Source organism: Neurospora hispaniola, assembly GCF_033458365.1.
Source record: "Neurospora hispaniola strain FGSC 10403 chromosome Unknown B0T23scaffold_2, whole genome shotgun sequence".
NCBI lineage: Eukaryota > Fungi > Ascomycota > Sordariomycetes > Sordariales > Sordariaceae > Neurospora > Neurospora hispaniola.
In genome coordinates this window covers 4082921-4105793 of record NW_026944407.1, presented here as the reverse complement: position 1 = coordinate 4105793, position 22873 = coordinate 4082921, and the positions used below count along the sequence as shown (strand labels likewise).

The 22873-nt window shown below is 42.0% G+C and overlaps 6 protein-coding genes across 6 annotated transcripts; 3 read left to right on the top strand and 3 right to left on the bottom strand.

The window, feature by feature from the left end:
- Positions 1-36: 36 nt before the first annotated feature.
- On the top strand, positions 37-1080 carry B0T23DRAFT_311377 (uncharacterized protein; the record flags this gene model as incomplete). Its single annotated transcript, XM_062834636.1, has 1 exon — positions 37-1080. One exon carries the CDS (start codon positions 37-39, stop codon positions 1078-1080), a length of 1044 nt encoding a protein of 347 aa, XP_062696009.1.
- A 2267-nt stretch (positions 1081-3347) lies between these two features.
- Positions 3348-4106, top strand: B0T23DRAFT_92685 (uncharacterized protein). The gene has a single exon (XM_062841993.1). It carries the CDS (start codon positions 3530-3532, stop codon positions 3908-3910), a length of 381 nt encoding a protein of 126 aa, XP_062696008.1. The 5' UTR covers positions 3348-3529; the 3' UTR covers positions 3911-4106.
- A 196-nt stretch (positions 4107-4302) lies between these two features.
- B0T23DRAFT_402831 (VRR-NUC domain-containing protein) lies at positions 4303-7008 on the bottom strand (the record flags this gene model as incomplete). The annotated part of the gene is made up of 2 exons (XM_062838717.1): positions 4303-6367; positions 6416-7008. The coding sequence occupies 2 exons, from the start codon at positions 7006-7008 to the stop codon at positions 4303-4305; spliced, it is 2658 nt and encodes an 885-aa protein (XP_062696007.1).
- A 469-nt stretch (positions 7009-7477) lies between these two features.
- On the top strand, positions 7478-8348 carry B0T23DRAFT_426814 (uncharacterized protein; the record flags this gene model as incomplete). Its single annotated transcript, XM_062840017.1, has 3 exons — positions 7478-7558; positions 7754-8166; positions 8249-8348. 3 exons carry the CDS (start codon positions 7478-7480, stop codon positions 8346-8348), a joined length of 594 nt encoding a protein of 197 aa, XP_062696006.1.
- A 666-nt stretch (positions 8349-9014) lies between these two features.
- Positions 9015-9930, bottom strand: B0T23DRAFT_310539 (40S ribosomal protein S13; the record flags this gene model as incomplete). The annotated part of the gene is made up of 4 exons (XM_062834588.1): positions 9015-9188; positions 9256-9302; positions 9633-9665; positions 9729-9930. The coding sequence occupies 4 exons, from the start codon at positions 9928-9930 to the stop codon at positions 9015-9017; spliced, it is 456 nt and encodes a 151-aa protein (XP_062696005.1).
- Positions 9931-11058: 1128 nt separating this feature from the next.
- On the bottom strand, positions 11059-13100 carry B0T23DRAFT_426812 (uncharacterized protein; the record flags this gene model as incomplete). The annotated part of the gene is made up of 6 exons (XM_062840016.1): positions 11059-11085; positions 11151-11362; positions 11420-11678; positions 11731-12912; positions 12980-13014; positions 13073-13100. 6 exons carry the CDS (start codon positions 13098-13100, stop codon positions 11059-11061), a joined length of 1743 nt encoding a protein of 580 aa, XP_062696004.1.
- Positions 13101-22873: the final 9773 nt, after the last annotated feature.

Genomic DNA, 22873 nt, shown 5'->3' with positions numbered 1-22873 from the left:
CAGGCCTTTCGTATTGCCAGCCTACCTGCCATCAACATGTCTACCAAACCAATCCTCAAGCTGTCGACTCCGGTCACAGCCAACTTTCCCAATATCCCCCGACCAACAGACGAGCTCCGCTCCGCTGTGACACTTCCTTCGGCTCTTTCAGATCGTACTCCTCTGTCTGCCATCTCGCGAACATCAGCCTTCCGTGACCCTCTATCGGCACTTCCTTCAGCAGGCCTTCCTTCTGCTGGGCCATTCAGCGCAACCCTCAAGGTGGATCATGATCTTCAAAAGACACCCATTACACCACCCGTCGCATACCTCGACTTTCTTAAGTGCATGCAACTCGTTTCTCCCAGTCTAGCCTCGCCACCGCAAACAGGAAAGGTGTCCCTGCACCGGACGAGCACCGCTAGCAGCCTCAGCACCAGCAGTACTAATAGCCATGAATCGGAGTCTTCGGTTGACTCCGCCACTACGGACGACTCTGAGAAGGAGAAAGAAGGACAGATTGACAGCGCGCCATCAACAGCTCGCTCAGATGTGAGCTCCGAGCCAGAAATCAAGGTCGAGGCCGAGGAGAAGGAGGACAAAAAGGTGGACGAGAAAGAGGACGAGAAGGAAGACGGGGAGAACGTCGGCAACGGGAAGGAAGACAAATCCAGACCAGCACCTATCACCATCTCTCAACCTCCGACTCCCCAAAGCTCGCTCTATCCGATGTCAGCTCCAGCCACCGGCGCCGCGGTATTCCCAAGCACCAAGATCCCTGCATCACCCGCCATCTCTACTTCCGCACTCTACTCGCCACGAACACCCCTCAGTGCAGCATCTGTCCGCTCGCCTTTCGATTGGGAGGCGGCGCTAAAGCTGCGGCGATTTGCTGAAGTTTCTAGCCTCAAGCGCTCTGCGCCATCTGATGCTCCTGCTGTCAGCAACCCCACGTCTGTTCCCGTCGCAAAGGAATCACGATCCAGCATACGCCACATCCGTGAAGTGGTTACAAGAACAGTAACCTACACACCACGAATGGCGCCCGCACCCAAGGGAAAGCGAAGAAAGATTGACGCCGATACAGCCATCAAGTCATGAAAACAGCTAAATCATCTACGGTGCTGGTCATCACCGCCAACCTGATTACCACCACAATACCGTTGCAGAGCAGCCTGCCTGGAGCGGTGCAATTACTGAGATCCTCACAACCCATTAATCATCAAATCGACAACGCTTAGAGGGGTCAGGAAGAGGAATCAAAAAAGAAGAGGGGATGCAGCTTGCGCAGAGCTACGGATTGTCATTTACGAATGGTGCACATATCAACGGAGTCAAACGGAGTTTATCGGCGTTGCTGGCGGCGTCCACCACCATGGGAGTTGGGTTGTATTTTGCGGTCCGAACGGTCAGGTCGGAACTTGAACCACGATACCACAGGAGGAGTCTCGGCTTGGCTTCGTGTCAGCAATTTTTTTTTAGAGGGAATCTACTTATGGAGCATAGGGAAGGGATATTTGAAATTCGCTGGAGAACGAAGGGAGTTACAGGACAGGGTCTGATCATGGCCATTCTCGGTGGTTTGGGATCCAGCCCAAAACCCATTCTGCATAGTCACTACAATAGGAATCCTCGGGCGACACAAGTCGTCGGGTCTTCAACACAAGAATGTTCTCTCCCCATGTTTGATCAGCGTATCCTTCGATGATCCGTTTGCTTCCTCACTATTTGTTGTCGGCTTGCTACCCCGCAAACAGGAAGAAATGGCCGCCTTGATGGCCGGGCTGAGTACATAGGTCAGGATCTTGGAGGCCTGTAGAAGGTACGTACTACACTGGGCGATGAAACACCACAATAATACAAGTTTCCAATGCCCGGCTATCCCAGAGCGCTTACTTAATCCAACTGACAATGACAGATGACCTGATGAGGAGTGCATACGTATCCCGTGCTTGGCCCTTTTTATTTTTCTTAATTATCTCTTTCCCTGTTTCCCATGAAACATGATTATGTATCATGTCTATAAATTTAGTGTTATCGATAGCTTGCACGGGTCGTGAAATTGAACGAACTGGAAGACTGATCTGACCTCTCATGGAAGCTCGTTCAGCAGATGTAGAGCCCTTCACGAAGAGAATATCATGCATTGCGGTTCACCCCTCCACTCTAGGTAGGTGTTTCCAATGCCTCCACCAAAATCTTTTGAGACTTGACTGTCCGCCACTCAATTCTCACTTACGACTTTCCGCTGGGTGGAAGAGGGAGCATCTCTTCCAGCAAGCAGTTCACTATGTACCCCAACCACTTCACTTTCCCAGTCTTTCCCACTGGCAGACTTCCCACAAGCCCGGCGCTTAAACCCATGCCCCCAATCCCTGTCTACCGGTCTTTACCGTGGTCTACCGTGTCGTGCGGAACGGGGCTGCTCGCCCATGATTGGTTATCTAGAGAGAAGGCAATGATAACATTGGTTGTAGCAGTGTGGGTTTCTTGTGTGTAAGGGCGCTTAAATCCCTGTCTAGTCGACGAATGATGGGTCTGGCGAGACAGGGGTGGATGATTGGCGAGACGTCACATGTCGATTGATTGCTTGACACTGGGACCTGAAGAGAGAGTTTCAGTGCTTCGGGAGTTGTGGGACTTGTGGGATTGGGAGGTGGAAGGTGAAGGGTTCGTTGCTGGGACCGCTGTACAGTTTTCTTTCTTTCCTTCTTCGGGATGGACTGGAGGGCTTTTGAATGATGGAAACAAGTGATGCTGATGATGAAGGCTGGCTGCTGTATCATGGCTTCTTGGTCTGGCGAATGCCTTGTCACCGATATCACCTAAGCTGAACGGATCCTTGAAAGCGATCGACTTGGAGAATATCATTTCGACGACACGGCCCAGCCTCAAGTAAGGTTTGGTACTCTTTACTTCAGGCGATCAGCTGTTCTCTACCGCTGCAACTTTCGCAATCTGCCCAGGCATCTTGGGCGTGTGATATCGAACCCATGAGCCGAAGCATCGATCGGCTCAACCCCTATTATCTCGCCCACCGAACGTTCGGAACTGGGTCTGTCTCGCACTGGCACTCGAAAAGAATTTCTCGGAGGGCGGCCGGATTGGTGATACGGCACCGACATATACATCTGCATAACAGAATTTTCTCGGCACACTGCCATTGTTCACTGGGTGACGAGTAGGTACCAAGGTACTGTTACTGTGATGTTTCGATGTTGTGAACTGTGAATATATGTCAAAGTGAGGCAAGCCAAAGCCGCAACTTGTGCTGTCAGTTCGGTGTGGATGTCACGTCGTGAATTCAAAGACAGTTCCATTCAACATAAAAATAACCAGCGTGATGGGGTGACAGCGCGGTGGTAGCAACCCGTTCGCGGTTCGGATGCCCTTCCCAGCCCAGAATCAAGAATCTGACTGGATGGTTCGTTGGCCTAGGGACTTTTTGTTGCCAACTTGACTTGGAAGGGTAGGGAAAGTAGGTGTTCATGCAAGTGGAACTTGAATTTCCGATTCAAAACTTTGCAGCGAAATAATCTACTAGATTGCTATGTTTAACTTTTTGTTTTCCTTTTTTTTTTTTTTCCCTCCCTCAAGCGGCTTCCATGAGGCGGCAAATAAGCAAGCCCTGGCGCTCATATCATGGGATACCGTACACTATGTTGGGTTGCAGGGCGGAAAAGGTAAGGCGGAAAGTAAAACGCTCGTCGATCTGGAACCGAATCGCAAGACAGGGGGGTTCGGTCGGTCGGTCATGATGTGTGAATCGACTGTAAGCCCCCCCCCCCCCCCGTGTAACTCGAGCGTGAAACGCGACGCTGGACGGGGGGCCGGGGTGAACTGCCCAGGGGAGGGGAATTCGAATTGCGGAATGCGTGCGCGCGCGGCGCGACAGTGTACATCTTTGCTAAAAGATCAAAGAGTAATCTGAAACACAGCTGATATGGTTCAGGGTGGGTTTGTGTGTGCGAATAATTCGTTCTATTTTTGGCACGTTGGAATTTGATCAACATCCCCTCCGCTTTTTCCCACGTGTGCGTATCGCTGCTGCATATCACAGTTGTACACCACGATGTGCAATCAGGCCTTGTGGTTGGGGCGAACAAAACAGCGTGGTTTATTCCTGGATGGGAAATGAAGCTTCTTCGTATGTGAAGACGTGTTGACGACCAGTTCGTCAATAAAATGGCGTTATAGACAGCGATACGGTTTGATCCGGAAAATGATGTTGCTATTTTGGTTTCCTTAGCCATTGCACCGAAGAAGCTGGCGATGCTGCTATTGCTATTGCTGCTGCTATTGGTGTCATGATTGGAGTAATCATCAGTCGATTGTCTTCACTTCCTTGGCTACAGCATTGCACAGCACGACCCGTACGCCCGCTGCCGAGAGGACATGGATCCATAGCCGTTGTGTGTCACTAAGCCGGTCATTGGCGCTTTTGACTTCCACAAACATAACTTCTCCCTTGCCGTTCTCAGACTGCTCCTTTCGATCGTCGCTTAACTCATGTGTGGTACGCCAGAGGATTAAGTCCGGCACACCACCCCCACGAGCCTTGTAATCCTGTGCAATGACCTTGCAAATGGCGGCAAGAGCCTCACTCTCAAAGCAGGAAACCAGCTGGATAAGATCCTCAACCTCGTAATCCCAGTTCAACCCAACAATACATGTACGACGCTCGCGGTGCTGCTCGTTAACCCGGCGAATAAGGTCAACAGCCCCACCATTGGATATTTCCACCAACCGGTGGTTGATCTCGCTCGCCCGGGCCGGATAGAAGGCGTCGGTATGTAGATCCAAGGGACAGGTTTGGTAAGCGGTCTGAAAGACGTTCGGGACGAAGATGAAGAGGATGTCGCAGAACAAGTACGCGAAAAGTGTCCGCAGAATCCCACCCTCGCTGTGATATCCTTTCCAGCCTTGTGTGCGGTAGAATGAGAGGCACATCTCTTCTACACTGACATGCATCAGATTGCCCTTATCATCCGGGTCACCCAGTTCGTCAAGCCAGATAGTCTTGGTACTTCCTTGGCCACGGCCTGCGTCCTCACGGACCAACTGAATACCCTCGATTGTGTGCTCCTCCGGATCTCGTAGCCTGGCATGGTCAAAGTTGTGCTGTTGCCGACGCGGAATGTTGAGTTGCTTTTCAAGTCTAATAAGACGCTTTTGCAAATCATAATGGTAGATCAGATGACAATTGGGATCCTGAAGGGCGGTTTCGCAGGTTGCCAGAGCAATTTGCCTCCAACGTTTCTTCTGAAGATTCTTTTGTGCTTCGGAAAATGCGGTTGTAGGAGGTTGTTCCAGCTCCCACATATACCGCTCCTCAACGAGGGCCTTTCGCTTATACCAAGCACCTCGCCGGGCAAGGTGAAAGAGTTGTTGGCTCAGTAGCTCGGCCAGTAGATCGTATTCGTCCTGATACCGATGTAAGCGGCCAAGAGCTTCGGCAGCTTTATGCGCAATCCTCGTATAGGCATGACCTGCATTGAAGCGGCGAAGATACCCTCCTTCACCGAACTCATAGCCCGTGTTCTCCATTTTCTGTGCTTCAGCAAGCAGCTCTCTCCAACGAGGTGCTATGCTCTCGAACCTTTCCACGACTTTACGATTCCCCTCTGCTCCCGGCGGCCCGTTGAATTCCAAGATGGTGTCTACCTCGAACTGGAGACGCATTGAATTCTCGAACTCCAAGAGATATCGCCGAGATGGAAAGATGTTAGCTGAGCGACAGACAACATATTCAGGAAAGTTCCTCCTCGAAATCTTGGCTAAGATGATTGTTGTCAGTGACTTTTCTGTCCATTCGGTAGACCGATAGAAAACTAAGTGAACACGTTCAAATAGCTTGAAGACGGACTCCGAAAGTCTGACGAGCGGGCCAGTAATAGCAAGAATTTTGTCCAGGAAATGCGCCTTTCGGTTGGTATCTTGTTTTTCCGTGTTTGCCTCTTCCGATGTCGAGTCCGACGAATGCATCGAGGTGTTGGTGCTGGACCGTCGTAGTCCAACAGACATGAGGCTTGACTGCTGAGAACACATCCGGCAGAAAGCTTTGATGAGGTCTGGTTTGTTCTTGCCTTGGACTTTGGCATCCTTTGCGAGAGTTTTGAGCTCATCGAGAGAGAGTAGATGTGCAGCTTGCTCGACCGTCTTGATATGCGATGCTGAATCATCAGCGAACGCGAACGTGTCGGCGAAGACATGCCCCGGTTCTGCCACGAATTCCTCGTCGAAGTTGTTCACAGACTGTCCCTCGGGCAACGCTCGAGGCTCTAGTAGACTCTCAATGGCCTTCTCTATATCCGATATGTCGGGGTAATGCTTCAGCCGTTCTAAGCGATGCCAAGAAGCAGTTTTGCGCAAAAACAAACGCACATATCTGAAGAGTGTCAGTTAGAGATGGCCACGCTATGGCAGGGTTCCATACAAGTACTGAGCTTCATAGCTCAACGCCCTCCAATTCTCAAGTACACAGTTTTCCTTCTCCTCAAAAAGATGCGCCTCGTCCTGCAAGACTGTATCCAAGGCAAGGTTGAAAGCGTCAACGTAGATCGAACTTTGCCCTCGGACCCATTTCCGTGTCTGTAGCCGTGTCTCCGCGCTGTCTTCACCATCCTCGACTTGGGAAGACTTCAGCTTTTCGTATTCTTCGATGATATCCTTGTCAATCTTGACTTCGGGCAGACTATCCTCTAAGGCCGTATGGTGCTGCGCTGCTAAAGCAGTCTCTGTGGCATCGCCATCTTCAGCATCACCACTTCCGGTCTTCCCGTCTCGAAGAGGCGAATCCCGATTCTGATCCGCCAGAAACAAATCCTCCTTTTGGTCATTGTTCAATGCTGCGGAAGAGTCATCGTCTTCATCGTCTTCGGCATCATTTTTCTGCCTGATTTGATCGGTTCGACGCTTTTTTGTTGGTGGTCTTTCAGGTCTCTTATTGGTGTTGGTCCACCCAGCCGTCAACGCCAAAGGACTGTTGGAAGTGTGGGACGGTCTTGTTCTCTTCACAAACCGGTCCATTCTATCTCCGATGACTCTGGTGTTGGAGGATCGAAGACCATGGTGTACACCGACTGAGTTAAATAAGTATCCGCAGTGGCTAGATGAAAGAAACTAAACACATTTCAAGTTCCTCCGCAACTTCCTGGAATCAAGGCGAGTGAAAGGTACGAACAAAGAGTGACGTGTGTAGAAAGGTGTTGAACCGGAACCGCGTGGAGCCTTCAACGCGAAGTCCCGTGACTGCGTGTACTAAAGTGGGGCACGCAGCGGAAGCGACGCTGATCTCCAGACGCAATTGGAGCTGCATGGGACCTGGAGCTTCCCCCAGACGGATGTCAACTTTCTCGAGCAGAGCATTACATACCACCTCACCAAGTCACGGCTTTAACCACGTACACTATAGTCACCCAGAAACAAAGCGAAGCTCGGTATATTTTCGGCCGACTTGCTGTTATCGCAACGCATATTCTTTGTTATTAACTTCAAGATGGCCGCCAACGAGCAGCAACAGGGACATGCTCCAACAGAAGATGTAAACATGACCGATGCTCAGTCCGACCAACCAACTGTATGATCAATTCCTTTGGTCCTTCACCCTCCATGTCTTCCTACAAACAAAGCCCGTCACCATAGCCTCTTCGCCCAACTTTATCAAGCCATTCCTCCCGCACGACGTCTCGACCTTGACTGCGCGTACCCAACAACCACCTTACCCAGAAAACCAAAGCATATGCATACAACTGACGCTCACTCGCCACATAAGCAGCAGCAGCAACAGCACCTAACAAGCCACCACCACATCCCCGACCGCCCCCCTCACCCTGTCTCTCCGGTCCCGATCCCCCAAATCCCCGGCCGTCCAAGTCCCACAGGGGCACACCCCACCGCAAACCAAGGACCCAGCGCGATACGGTCTACAGCTACAACGAACGGCTCGACAAGCGAAGACCAACAATCTCAACCACTACCACCGTACCAGCAGCGGGCTAGCTCGTCACGAGCTGCCTCTGCACATCCCCAGGATTCTGGCCAGGGTCAGCAACAGGGACCGGGATCAATGGGCACAGCAGGCATGCCCACGGAACCGACACTTCACGGCGCGCCGGTCAGGCAGTACTTGAATACCAAGGTGACGGGGCACTTGTTGGAAGGGATGAAGATGCTAGCTAAGGAACAGTATGTTACACCCTTACACCCTTCTCTGTGCGTGGTTTACCGGTAAGGAAACTATTTCGCTAACCGAACGTGAACAAAACAGACCAAAAGACCCCCTCCGAGCCCTAGGCGAATTCCTCCTCCAGCGATCTAAACAGTATGAGGGTGGTGGTGGTGCGAATGGTAGTTCAACTAGCGCATAGAAGGCTTCAGTCAGACGATCGAGCCAACGCACATACCGGGAGGCCGCGATCAGCGGCCACCGTAGTTCTCATAGGGTTTACGAAGAGTTTCACCTTGATGAGGTCTATACTATGATGATCATAAAGGCGGCGGGACAAGGGAAGAAAAAAAAATAAAGGAGCTCCTCCGGCGTCCAGCGGAAAAAAAAGGAGGGGGTGAACAAAGGACGGCATATGGTCTGCGTGACAGAATCTGGACGGTGACACATCATGAGAGCACTTAAGTATGGTTAGGATAAACACTGGTTTCACGTCACAGTGGTCATGAGATACGCAGGAAAACAGAACTTGAGGCAAGAGGATCGAGGAATTTTGTATTTTTCAAACAAAACCCCAGCTGACTTTGTCTTCATCGTGGGTGCTGCTAGACATCCGCCTAGCAGATAATTTGAGCACGTTGAGCAGCAAAACTGCATCCCGATGCCTTTCTTCTCTGCAGTGACTTCCGAGAATGCAAGTTTCCTTTCCATTCCTCCCCCAACGGCCTTTTCAATTTGTGTGGATCGACCAGACGTCATGCTAAGCATGCTGCAAAAGAAGACACCCGTAGAAGCCGACAAAGATCACTCCATCTCGACTCGGCTGCCCATCCTCCTTCACCAAAATCTCGCGGCGCGTGCTCTACGCTTAGGAGACGATGGTGGAGGCAGTGGAAGACTCGTACTTCCAGGTGGGGGGAAGGACACCGACGGTCTTGTAGTAGCGAGCAAGACGGTGGATACGGGACTCAATGAGAATGAGACGGAACTTGGAGTCCTTGTCCTTGCGGTTGCGCTCAAGGTGCTTGCGGACGGCAACAGCCTACATTCAAATAACGTCAGTTGACTCCAGGTGATAATGCATGAAAATGACGGCGAGCCTATCTTACCTTCTTGATGAGCATGTACAGGTCCTCCGGGAGATCGGGGGCAAGGCCTGTAAATAGCATCACTCTGTCAGCCAATCTGACCAAACAGAGGCATATGCGTCTTTGACATGTTGTTTGTTTCCCAGCTCTTTCACTCGTGCCTTCTGCATCTGGCGCCAATGTCCCGTGTCGTCCATCCGTCACGGGTGCACAATCAAGGCTACGCGCGGGGCGGGCTGAGCGAATGCCGAGAAAGCTCACGGGACATGTAGCCCATTTGCATCGAATTTCGAGTTTCGAAGCCGATAGGGATTAAGGAATTATCGTCGCGATTCGTTTTGTCTCGCTTCCGCGTGGGAAAATTCAAGGTAATTCGTCGGAGTAGTAGGCAGTCATACCGTTGGACTTCAGGATACGAAGGATCTTGTTACCTATGGAACCACCACCGTCAGCATTTTACCTCGGCATCAACGAGGACTCGGGAATCAACATACCAGTGACAACCTTGACCTGGGCAATACCGTGGGAGTCACGGAGGATGACACCAATCTGGGAGGGGGTAGCACCCTTCTTGGCGAGCTTGCAGATCTGGTCGACGACCTGCTCGGGGGTGGTCTTGAGCCACGAGGGAGGGTTGCGCGAGTAGGGGATCGCGGAGGCAGAAATGCCCTTGCCCTTAGAGTGCATACGGCCCATTTTGAAAGATTTGGTGGTGCTGCGGTTGTCGGGGGAGTGACTTCGGCTGGCTTGTCGTCGACAGAGAAGTACGAAGAAAATATCACCGGGCGAACGGTTTGGCGGTCGTGCGATATTCGCTGTGGGCTGGGAAAATTCGCTTGCTTAGTCAGGCTGTTAGGGTCGGCAATATGATTGGCTGTAAGACACTGCATTTCGCACTTCAGGTTCCACATCCACGTGAACAGAGACCTGACCTGAACTTTTCTTTCTTGGCATCTCCCGCGTCCGCTCATCCAAGCATAAAACCGCTTTTCAGCAAAATTTTTCGTAAGGCTCGCTTTCAGAATCTTCCTCCAATTATCGCCAGGTCGGCCGTTTGCCCGTTTGGACCAAGCTGCTCGACAGCATTCGGCCATGATCTCCAGAGACATGCCTGATCGCAGTTCTGTCAAACTGCGGGAATTAGCATCATAACGGTCGACCTGGTATCCTATTCACTTTGGTAAGTCTCTCACTGCTCCCTCTGCCTTTTTCCGAGCCTCCCTATCCTGATGATACACACTTTATACTTTATTCTGGTACCTCTTATGTTAAAGTTCCTTTTTGGGACTTGATGAATTAAACGGACTTCTGAAACTTTGGCTTTCACACTCGTTTTGTTATTGCATAATTGGAGTCGTACACAGGCTAATGTTGTGTCAGACTTAGGTATCAATTTTTAAGCTCAAGATTGTACGGTCGCCATGGCATGCGAACTGAGTTCGTTGTCGCGGGCGTTGGTTGGCGACCCCGGACATTTAGACTAAGATAATGATAATAAAGTGATCCCAATGCAACTTCCCTTGTGTCGATCGATGATGTATTTGTAAACCTTTGGCATGTAATCAAAATACACTTCTGAGTGTATTGATGTTGTATCCTCTGTTTTTGAGCGCCCTGACTGTACCGCGGCTGAAATCCCATTAACTTCTGTACACGCCGCTGAGATCCCTACGATAACTTCGAGGAAATGACCGAACCTTGATACTAATGACGTTCTGATTGTTTCCTCGTTGTCAATCAATAAATCAGGCTATACCATGCACGACTACTGTTCTTCCTTTCAGTACAGTTCCATATATCCCTTGTCCTACTGCCTATCGTCTTTTACCAGGCGTTGACATCAAAGTTCTCCTGTAGGGTTTATCAGTATAAATGAGCGAAGGACATAAGAGCAAACTGAAGCTTATGAAACTAACCTCAGGGAAGTATGTCGCAACCACCGTGCGGTCAGCAAACTTCCTGCCTGCCAAAGCTTTGAGGGCCTTTGTTGCTTGGTCGGAATTCTCGTATTTAATGAAAATCTTGCCAACACCAGCAGACTGCCTGCTTCCGCCAGTGGGTCTGGGAATCTTTAGGGAAACAATAGTTCCGAACTTCTCGCATTCTTCCTGGACGTCGTCGCGAATTTCTTGAAAGCACACGTTAGCATCTTGAACAGTTGAAGTGATAGAAATGCTGAACAAACCTTCGTAATCGTCGTTGTCCATCAGCTCATCCGCTGTAACCATGTTCAGGAGCTGCACGACCCTGCTGACGTCGCCATCCAAGGAGGTGGTACCAGCAAGCATGGACATGGCGTTCACACTCAGTTCTCCAGCTACCTGTTGAATGCCATAGCTGGCCTTTTGAACCTTCAGCGCCCTATCGCCCAGCATCATGTTGTTGAGGCCGTCAATAGCGACAGATGTGACCGAAGAATCATGATACTCGCAAAATGCGATACCCTAGGACATGTTAGCATGTACGCTCGTTGGTAAAAGGGACCAGTAGGCTGACCCTTGACTCCTCTGTATGCTTATCCTTGACCAACACAAAGGACTTGAGCTTGCCAAAGGCAACCAGGAGCTCCATAATTTGCTCTTCGCTCAGATATGCGGGGATGTTGGTTACGCTGATCTTGTTAGGGCTGTCGATGACAATGCTGGAAGGAATCTCTGAATCAGGGTCGTAGTTGGGGTCTTCGACGATTGCAGGTACAATGTAGTCCTTCGGCCTACGGATCTTGAGCCCACCGGCACTAGCAGCACCATTGGCATCCTCGGCCTCCATGGTGATACCGTCAAGGGCCAGAGCGACTGTAGCATCCGGGCTGTTCCTAAACTCAAGCATGGCAAAGCTGTGGTCGGGAGATATTTGGCACTGGACGCAAGGATCGGCGCTATCGATAACGTTTAGGCCATTGAGCTGAAGGTTGAAGAAGCCCAACAGGCTCTCGTCGGTGGCTGACGGGGGGATATTCGAGACAATAAGTCGTTTGCTCTGGCGGGAGTTCGTAGGCTTAAGGGCGGCACTGTTGACAGCTCCACCTGGCTGGGTCATGAAAGCCTGAAGCTTAGTCGGGTCCATGGCCTGTTGTCGCGGGGCGCCAGGTAATGGGAACATGCCCGAGAGCTTGGCCTGCTCTGCGGTGACGTTACCATATCCCGGAGGCTTGATATCCCACTGTGTCATACGTCTCTTGCGCTCCAGAACAGGAACGACATCGGTCAAGTCGGGTGTCGGTTCCCTCTTTTTGGGGGGCGGCGAGACACTCCTCCTGCGCTCCCTGTCCGCCTCTCGGTCCCTTCTGCCTCCACCGCGGCGATCATCTCCCATCACGTCACGATCTCTGTCCCGGCGACGGCCGCCTTCGTCATCGTCCCTCCGGCTGCGACCTCCACGCTCGGCCCCGCGGTCAGCGCCACGATCCGCTCCACGGTCGGCTCCACGGTCGGCGCCCCTGTCACGATCCCACTCCCTATCACCACGATCGGGTCCACGACGGTCGCGGCCAGAGTATCGATCTTCTCGCTCGCGGTCGCGGTGGCTGCGGCTCGATGAATAAGCGTCAAAATCGCCGTCTTCGCGACGGGGTCGGCTGCTCCGGTAGTCGGCGGGAGAGCGAGAGCGTCTGCGTCCACTGCCTCGGTCATTGCGATCTCCACGGTCACGTCTGTCATCGCGGTCGCGTCTCGAGGACTGGTAATGGGTTAGCTTAGGCCTACAGCAATGACAGCTGTCAGATTTGTATACGAGGCACACTTACCGGATAGTCGCGAGACGAACCGTGTCGGCCGCTGTCTGTTTCGCCACGGTTAAGTTGAGTTCTAGTGGATAGCCACGGTCAGTGCCAACATACCTCTGGAGGAATAGGTGTCCCCGTTCATGGTCAACACAAATCTCGTTAAGTATAAAAGAGACGGTACGAGATGGTTGGGCCAAAGAAGCAGGAAAATGTTCTGAGGATTTTGATGAAATGGAAAGTGGCTTTGCTTGAGCTTCCAATTGCGAGTCCCGTCGATCGCGAGGCTGCAACTTTTCCAGCAGCCGTTGTTACTGCAGAGGGCGCTTGCTCCTCTTTCGGCTTAGCGCGCTATGTTTCCGTGCGATTCGGTTCCACTGACCCATCCACACGGAGTTTGACGCCCTGCCCTGGTGTGGCAACAAGAGGAATTGTACCTTCCAGCAGATGTAACCACCACCGCAGGACATTTAGGGCGTGTTCGAGTCGCCCGGAAGTGCCACCTGGAAACTTCCAGCCCTGTTTTTTCCAGTAGCCTTTCGAGGCCTCCTAGAACAGTTTTGCTTAGAAATCCCTACAAATCCAGTTCCTGGAAACCTCTCGGAAATTAGGGTATCTATAACTGGGGAACAACTAATAAAATTAATATATTTTTCATAAAAATCCCAAGTCGACTCCCAAACCAGAAACCTCACGGAATTAAACCTAGAAATCCATCTTTTTATTCAAATCCGCTTTTTACAACCACGTAACTACCCTCTTTCACAATACCACAAAATCCATTACAATACCCGCTAACTAACTTATTAACCGCCGCTAATAATAATTAGCCTGTAAACGGTTAATATCTATTATTTTAATACTTTTATTATTATCCATTATACTATTAGGATTACATATCCCTATAAATTTATATAAGTAGTAAAATACTTATATAACGAAGGATCTACTTTATAAGCACCCCCTTTAATTTAAATAACTATTACATATAAAACCTCGTACATTCTTTACACTAATTATATAACTTTAATACTTAATATGGACTGCTTCTGCCTTAAAGAATAACCCTGTAATTAATGTGCAAAAGCAATAGTATTCCTGTGTAAAGCGTGATGTAGAAGGAAAGAGTTAGAAGAGAGGAAGCTGCGCGCAGATAGATTAGTGTAATCCATTTAGGCGACCCACTTTTCTTATTTTATCGCTAGGACCTACTCTACCGGCCGGCAGAATAATTCCGGCGATCCGCAACCACATTTAATTACTATCTTTAATACATTATTCTATATACATAAAAATAGATTATATTAAGTCCCAGCTCCCAAATTAAAAAAGCTACTATCCTCAATAGTTTAGTCTATCCGTTCAAAATCCTATGTTCTTCTTTCCTAATCCCTTAGGGCATCCTCTACTATATTTCTAACCGGGGCGTCCTCTATACCGATCCTAGTATACTATTAATAATTCTCGATAATTATTTAGATTCTTCTCTATTATTTAATAATTATATTAGTATTCCTATCCCGTCCATTTCATTTAAGTATTTAATTATTCCCTTAATTTCTTTGTACTTTAGGATGACCTCTACTTCGTATTTATTATTAAACTAGGAGTTTTCAATTGGTCCCGGAGGAGGTAGGTCGCAATTAAAAACGTTTTTACCGTTAGGAGCGAGCGATAAATGGGCGACGGATACAACGGAGTGTATTTTTATATTCTTTAGGAGGTCTAAGCGATATACTAATTTCCCTATTTTATTTAGGATTGTAAATAGTCCTAATTTCTACTATAATAGCTTCCTTAAGGGGTTGCTTGGGAGGCGGTAATTGTAATACAATTGTAAGAATACTTTATTTCCCTTTTTAAATTAAATATTATAATAATAACTATTGTATTTACGCTTAGCGTTAGCGGTTGCGAAATCGACTACTAATATAATATTTTAGCGTAAGTATTCTTTAATAATTAATATTTCGAGATTGTATTCAATAGTTGTAAGGGTATTGAGTAATCTTAGTAGTTTAAAGCTAAATAATTATTCGTAGGGGGATATATTGGCTAGTTGCGTAAAGGCGTTATTCAAGTTCTATTAAAGGGTTAGTAAGATTTTATACTAATTTAAATTTAGGAATATAAAATAGTAAAATCGGATTACTATTTTAATAGTCTGGTTTTTACGCTTTAAAAGGCCGTCGGTTTGAGGGTGGTAAACTATTATTATTAATAATTTAGTACCCCAAGCTTTCTAAATACTAGTCTAAAGTTTGGACGTGAATTTTCGGTCGTAATTAGAAATAATGCCTTTGGGTATACTCTAATCGGCTAGGATAAGTTACTGCGTAAGCACCGTTCCCTATTCCTTAACCATATATAAAGAATATCCGGGTATTAAGAATATCCGCTTAATCGCTTTATTAATAATAATTATTAGAGTATCGAAAGTATTATATTTTTTAATTTACTATAGGGAATTAATTATAGAGACCTCGGGTAATCCTATAATAAAATCGATAGTAATAATACTTATAGGTATAGAGTATATTCGTTCTAATTAAATTTACTAATAATTTCCGTTTAGTAAGTCTCTACTAATTTAATTCAATTAATATTTCGGGTAATATTTAAAGTATTTCTTTACGAAGTTCGTTTTATAAGGAATGGCTAAATCTCTCAAATCGTACATTATTCATTATTTCCCGAAATAGTACTTTTCGTCGTAGGTAGCGCTTAATATTTCTTTAACGTAATCGAATAGGATACTTAGGGTTCGAAATCCGTTTAGTCGGTTATAATAAATAAATTAATTATTAATAACGAATAGATAACCGGCGCATAAAATTACTCTATCGACTTCAATAGAACCTTCTAGGTCTTTTAATACCTTAGAGAATTTTTTATCCTTCTTATATCTATTAATAAAGCGCTATTGCAATTTATTAAACATCTTTACTTTAGTAATATATAATACTTAGTTTTCGGGGATTTTAGTTCCGTATATACCGAAATACGCTTTATTATCCTTCTAAAGATTATCTAAAGCTAATTCTTCGTCGGAATTTAGGCTATTACTAATTATATATAAGTAGTTGAGGGTATTTAGTACGAAGTTGAGTTTGCTTAGGATGTGGAAGATTTATAGATTATATTACGATAAATAGATTGAAGTATTTATTAAATATTTATTACTTCGATTTATTAAAATAGTATATAAATTTATTTATTTTATAATACTTTTAATTACTAAATAATTAATAAGTATAATAATTAGTTAATTAACTAAGTAGATTATTATACGTAGTTAGCAGATTGCCTAAATTAAATATACCACTTCTAATTTTAATAGGCCGTATTATATTTCTACCTTTATTAAATATTTATTTAGGAATATTACTAATAGAACCTAATTAACCGGAATCTATATATTTAAGCGCTACTCGTATCCATTTTTAATATAGAAAGTTATTACGCTAAATCCCCTCTCGATAGAGCTATCGATTTATATAAATAGCTATTTATCGGGGTTGTAGTAATAGAGGATGCTTAATTTTTTTCCGTTTTCTATATTGTAAAGTGCTTCTTAGAGTATTCGGAAGGATTCGAACTCTTTAGGCGTCGGGTCGTACTTCGTAGAAACGTAATAATATGCCCGTTTATTCGTATTACCAGTTACAATTTTACTAAATTCTCTTCCTTTGGCTAAAAGGGTTACCTTTTACTTCTATAAAGGTTCTGAGAACTATACGTAGTACGGAACCAAGTGGTATAAGAAACCTAAATTCCCAATATAATATTTTAAAACTTTAAACTAATTCGGGAAGGCTAGATTCTTTAGGGTAGTAATACGCTCGGTAATTATTATTAAATTTAAAGTATTTACTTTAAAATTAAATAATTTAATATTTAGGTAGTTAAAGTAGGATTTTTTTAAAGAAATAGAAATACCTTTTATAGTAAATAGGTTAAAAATAATATTAAAATAGTTTAAATAATCCTTTAAAATATCCGAAGCTATTATAATATCGTTGATAAAGGTTTAATAATAAATTTTATAGGGCGCAAGGAAACAGTCTATAAATCGCTAAACGTATATTAGGGAATTACAAAATCTTATAAATACAACTATTAGAGTTTCCAATCTTCAATAACTAATAAAAGTTAGTCTATTGTAATAGGGGGGCCAAACGCCAAATTAATAAAAAAAAAAAACCACATTAATAACTATAATATATTTTTTCCCTCTTAGGTAAATAATAACTTTAAATTAAAGGGGAAGAAGGTAGTTATTCAGGACGGTAATTCTATTTAACGTTCTCAAATTAATAATAAGGCGTTCCTTTACTCTATTTTTAACGGTTCTCTAAACTATAAAGATTAGGTACACAAACAGGGTTGCTTCCTTGCACTATTTTATCTTTCCCTAAGTATAGAATTTATCGAAGATTTTATCTACTATAATCTAATCTTTCTTATTTAAAGGGTATATCCTTATATTTATCTTCTAATTCTACTAGCCTTCTACTAATAGTACTTTCATTATATCCTTATCCTTAACTTTAATTACTCGGCTTTCTTCCTATATATCCTCGTACTTATAAATTAAATCTATAAATTCTTCTAATTCGGCCTTTATATATCCTTTATATATATAAATACCTTATTTAGATACTTTGTTAAGTATATCCCCGTTTATACGGATTCCTAATATCAAGTATTTCTCTAAGATATATAGCTTTTTTTTATTAAAGTCTTTGGAAGTCTTTTTCGCGGTTCCGGCGACTTCGCGGGTTTTTTCCTTTAATGCAAGACTATCGATATAGAAAATATTTATAATTAAAGTAAGGTTAATTCCTATTAATACTATTTAGGTAAGGGTATTTAATTTAAATTCTATATTAATTAGTACTACGAATAACTTTTAAATTATTTTACAAACGCTTTAATTACTCTTATTAGAATAATTATATATAGCGATTAACGCTTAATCTAAAGCGGCCGCTCTTTGCACACCGTCTTATAATACTTTAAAGAATACTCTTTCGTTATTCTCTATAATAATTCCAATATTAAATTATTAATTAATTATAGTAATATTATTGGTATTATTTTTTACGAGAATAATCATTAGTATTTTTGCATTGACAATTGTATTAATAGCTAATATATACTTTAAATTAAATATAAAACTCTTTCCCTTAGGTAGGGGTTTATATTCTACGGGTAAATAGACTTACTAGCCCGGTAGGAGGGTAACCTTCTTTAACGTAGTAATTTTCTATACGTATAGGATATATTAGTAATCTATTATAAATAGTAAAATAAAATCCTTTATTAATTTAAACCGAATTGTTTTAAAAGAATAATTGATATGCCCCTATTTAGTATTTATAAAATTATTAGCGAATAATATTTTAGTAAATAGATTATTAATAACCTAAATAGATTTTATTATTTTTATTAGAATAGGTTTATTATTTTAAATCCCTACTAAATATATATAGAATATTACCTATTCGTTAATAATTTAGGAACTTCCAATACCTTTAACTTATTAAATTTATTTATATTCGATTATATAATTAAATATTTATAAAAATTCGTAATTAATTATAGATTTTCTAGCTTTAGGGTTAATATATACTTTGTAATTTAAGGATTGGAGGTCGGCTTTAAATTTAATTCGCAAATAAATATAATTTAATAATAGATTATTTTTAATATTTTAATTATTAAATAAAAGTACTTTAATAATATTATAGGAGTTTAGCTTTTCTTTATCCTCCTCTAAATTCCGTATAAGGTAAGATAGATCGAACGGTATTCCTTTAATAATACCCTCTTTTACTTTAGAGTAATACTTTGTATAATAGAATAAGGCGTTTCTCAATATAGTTTAATAACTATAGTAAATATATTTATCCCTTATCGGTTTAATAAATACGGTTTCCTACTATATTTTCTTATTTAATTTATATTTCTGTTAATATCGCCGGGCTTTAAGGTCTGAAGTAAATATACTATAGTATTTATAATACGTAAGGCTAGTATTATAGACTATATTAGTAATTTTATTATTAGAATTTAATATTATTAATTTATCCAATATATCACCTCCGCTATCGATATAATGAATTTAATTATTAGCGGACTTATTATTAGCGATGTAATACGTTCGGTCCTTATTTTAGTCGCGGTTTTGATAGTCGCAATTATAATCCCAGTATCGGTTGTTTTCTCTACTATTTCTACTATTTCTACTATTCCGGTCCTTATTATAGTAACTATTATTGCGGTTGTCCCTTCTTCCTAATTATTATTAAAAGGATTTGTATATTAATTTAACGTTATTATTTTTATCCTTATTTAAAGAATAGGTAATGTATTTAACGAAGGGGTATTGCCTAGCAGCTACAGATATAAATATAATTTTTACTTTATCTATTTCTTTAATATAATTATTTAGTAAATTATATTTAGGGGGTTTAAAATAAATTTGAATATATAAGTTTATTTTAAACTAGGTTTGAATTATAATACCGGCCTAATTTAATAAATCTTTTCTAAGGATGCTTATAGTACGCGTATAGTATAATTATTTCTATATAAAGTCTAATAGGGCATTCTTATTAGCAGCGATATCTTTTAACATAATTAATCCTTCAATAAACTTCTTAATAGTAATAGCGGAGTCCAGAGTCTACCTCTCAATAAACGTATCGAACAAATCTTCTAATAACCCGCATCGAAGGGTACATTTTATTTCTAAGGATACTTCTATACTCTACTATTAAATAATTAGACCGCCTAGGAGAATTTAGAATATAGTAATAAATTAATATTCTACTAAATTAACTAATATATTATCTTCAGTAAAAGATCTCAATCTATCTACGAAGCAAAAAACGTTAATGTAAATTAAATTTCGACCGTCGGTAATAATACCTAAATTATTAAGGTCCTCCCAATAAGGGTAGAAGTAGCCAATTTCTTTTCGCTTCAATTTAAATTCTACAATATATAATCCTATAAAAAGTTTATAGTATAACCGCTCTTTATTAAATAGTCGCTATAATTTACGCCTATTTCCGTTATCGGGGTCTTTATTATCGCTACCATCGTTATTAGAATCGCCTAATCCTCCTATTCCTCTTCGTAGCGGGCCGTTTAGTGGACTATTTAACGGGCTACTCGGGGGGCCGGTTAATAAATTAACGGGAATTATATTATTGTATTTTAATTTAGAGACGAGGTATTTGTATTCGCTAGGTATATAGAAATTTAAGTACTCCTTAACCTAATACTAAATCGTATACGGGATGAGAATAGCGAATGTAAAATTATATTCTATACTTTAGATAGTTTTATATAAATTATTATATAGTATTTTATTATTAGTAACTTAGAACGTCGCTAGGGCGACGGGCTTAATTACTAGAGAAGTTAAATCGATAAATAAAGTTTACTAGGGTACTATTACTTAAGCGACGATTTATAACTAATTAATTAGATTTCGACAAAACTACGGAGCTACCGCGATTAATACTTATATATAATAATATAAAATTTAAAATATTAGTACTAACAACTATTTAATTGGATACAGTTCGGAAACTATAAAGAACTTCGGCTAGAATACTATTAAATAATTACTCTAATAAAGAGGAATAATAATATTTTAAGAATTAAGCGTAGAAACCTTACTCTAATTTTAATAAGGGGGAATAACCAATTCGGCCGCAATTAATTATAAAGGATTTCTATATATAAAGGTTAGGGTTCTACTTCTATCTTCTACCTAGGGTAATTTATATTTAAATATTTTCGCCGTTATAAGCGGGAATCCTATTACTACCGGATATAAATTATTATATTTAGAAGAATTAGAAAATCCTAAAAACAGGCCGAAGGAAATTTAACCTCCTTAAGTTAAATAATAATTACAATAAATTACAGTCTCCTTTAAATTATTAAGGGCGGAGAAAATATTATTATACTATTCATCGATAATTTTTAGATAATAGGGGGATAATTGGAAAAAACTCTCTTTACGCAGTAGGAGTACGATATTTTTAAGTAATCTAATATTTATTATAATATTAACTATAATTTTAGTAAAGTAGCCTTCTACTATAGGAATAAAACCATTTAATTAAATATTTCGTACTTACTACGATATAGCTTTTAAGAAAAACAATAATAATCCTTAGGGGCTTTACTAATTATTTAGTAATTAAGTATATAACTATACCAAAATACAATATACTAAAATTTAATCTATTTTTATTATTACTATATTAAGCGTAGTATTAATACCTTTTTCTATAATATCCATCCTTACTCTTATTTTATAATACTTTTAATTATTAATTTTACTAAGATTATTAAAGGTAATTTTAACTTTCTTTATACAATTTATTATTTCGTCCATTTTTATTCGAAGACAGTTAGTATTATAATCGATTCTTCAATATTGGGTATTCTAATTAAAGGTATTCCGATTAATCTTATTTAATACGTACATTATAATTTCTACATTATTCCCAATTCTCTTAGGAGCCTTAGGTATAGGTAGTCGGGCAGGATCGTATTAATTCTTATTCTAACTTTAAGACTAGCGATCGGAGGGTTATTAATTAGGAGGTAATTAATCGGGAGGTAATTAATTAGGAGGTAGACTTATAATTTTAAATTCGTAATCGAACTATTTACTAGTTAATTTAGAATATATATTTCTTGCTAAGGCTCGAAGATCGCAGGGTATTATTAATCTTTTAGAAGGGGGTATCGTACCGGCGTCAAATTTAACTCGTTCTAATAGGGAGCCTTTATTGGGTAGCTTATTTAGTTAGGATACTATATTGGTCGATAATTGTCGATTTTCGGTTATTAACGCTTAAGTAAAAAATAGAATTAAATAAATATAAAGGATTAGGAAATACTTACTATTTACTTAAATTCGAAAGTAGGGGGAAACCTATTGCGTTGAAGGTATTTCGTATTCGCCTATTATAATTTAGCGATTTAAGAGCCTCGGATTTAGGTAGTAAATTATATAAGAATTTAAAGTTTATTAGGCGAAGTGAATATCATTTAACCTACTACAATTTAGTTAATTAACGGTAATAGGGAAGTATATATCGCTATAGTCTACTACAATTCGATTAGGCAGTAATAAATTATTTAGAGGTGGGGGAGCGGTATAACCTATTTAAATTAATTACAATATAATACTTTCTAGCCTATTATAACTCGACTAGATTATAGGTTTCTATACGATCTACTACAATTCTATCACGGGGCGCGAGCAAGCACTAAGCTAAGACTTTAATTGTTGTGCGAGGAATAGGAAGAGAATCCTATACGCGTACGAGAATTATATAGGGCACGCGTGGGTCTAGTACACGGACCACAGCACGTGTGCACGTGACTGCTGTACTATACTCAGACAGCTGCAAGCTGGCTGTACTACTATAGTGCAGCACCTATCTATATATAGGAACATGGTAGTAATGCCTGTGATATTACCCCCTTCCAAAATGAAGCTCTTTTCTAGAAAATCCGTTGTTATTAATAAAGTAGGCCTTTCCGACCTTTCCGTAGCTATATCCAATTAGGTATCGGCAAAATTTCTTATTAAAACAGGAAGGTATTTAATACCCGCCAGTACTTTAACTCCCGCTTAAGGGCGGATTATTAATTAAAACATTATTAAATCCAACCTTCTTACTATAAGAATTATTATTACTTTTAATAATCCATTTATACGCTAAAAACCAGTCTAATTACCGTATATAGAGAACTTTAATAGCTCCTACTATTACTAGCCCTACCGGGGGTACTATAGGGATGCCTATAGTATAGTAGTTTACGGGGACGCCTATAATTATTATTAATATAAATTTAAAGAGTTTACGTATTCAATTC

What these genes read in the sequence shown, in the direction of transcription:
- B0T23DRAFT_92685 (XM_062841993.1), top strand. Translation starts at nt 3,530, where the DNA reads ATGTTTAACTTTTTGTTTTCCTTTTTTTTTTTTTTCCCTCCCTCAAGC.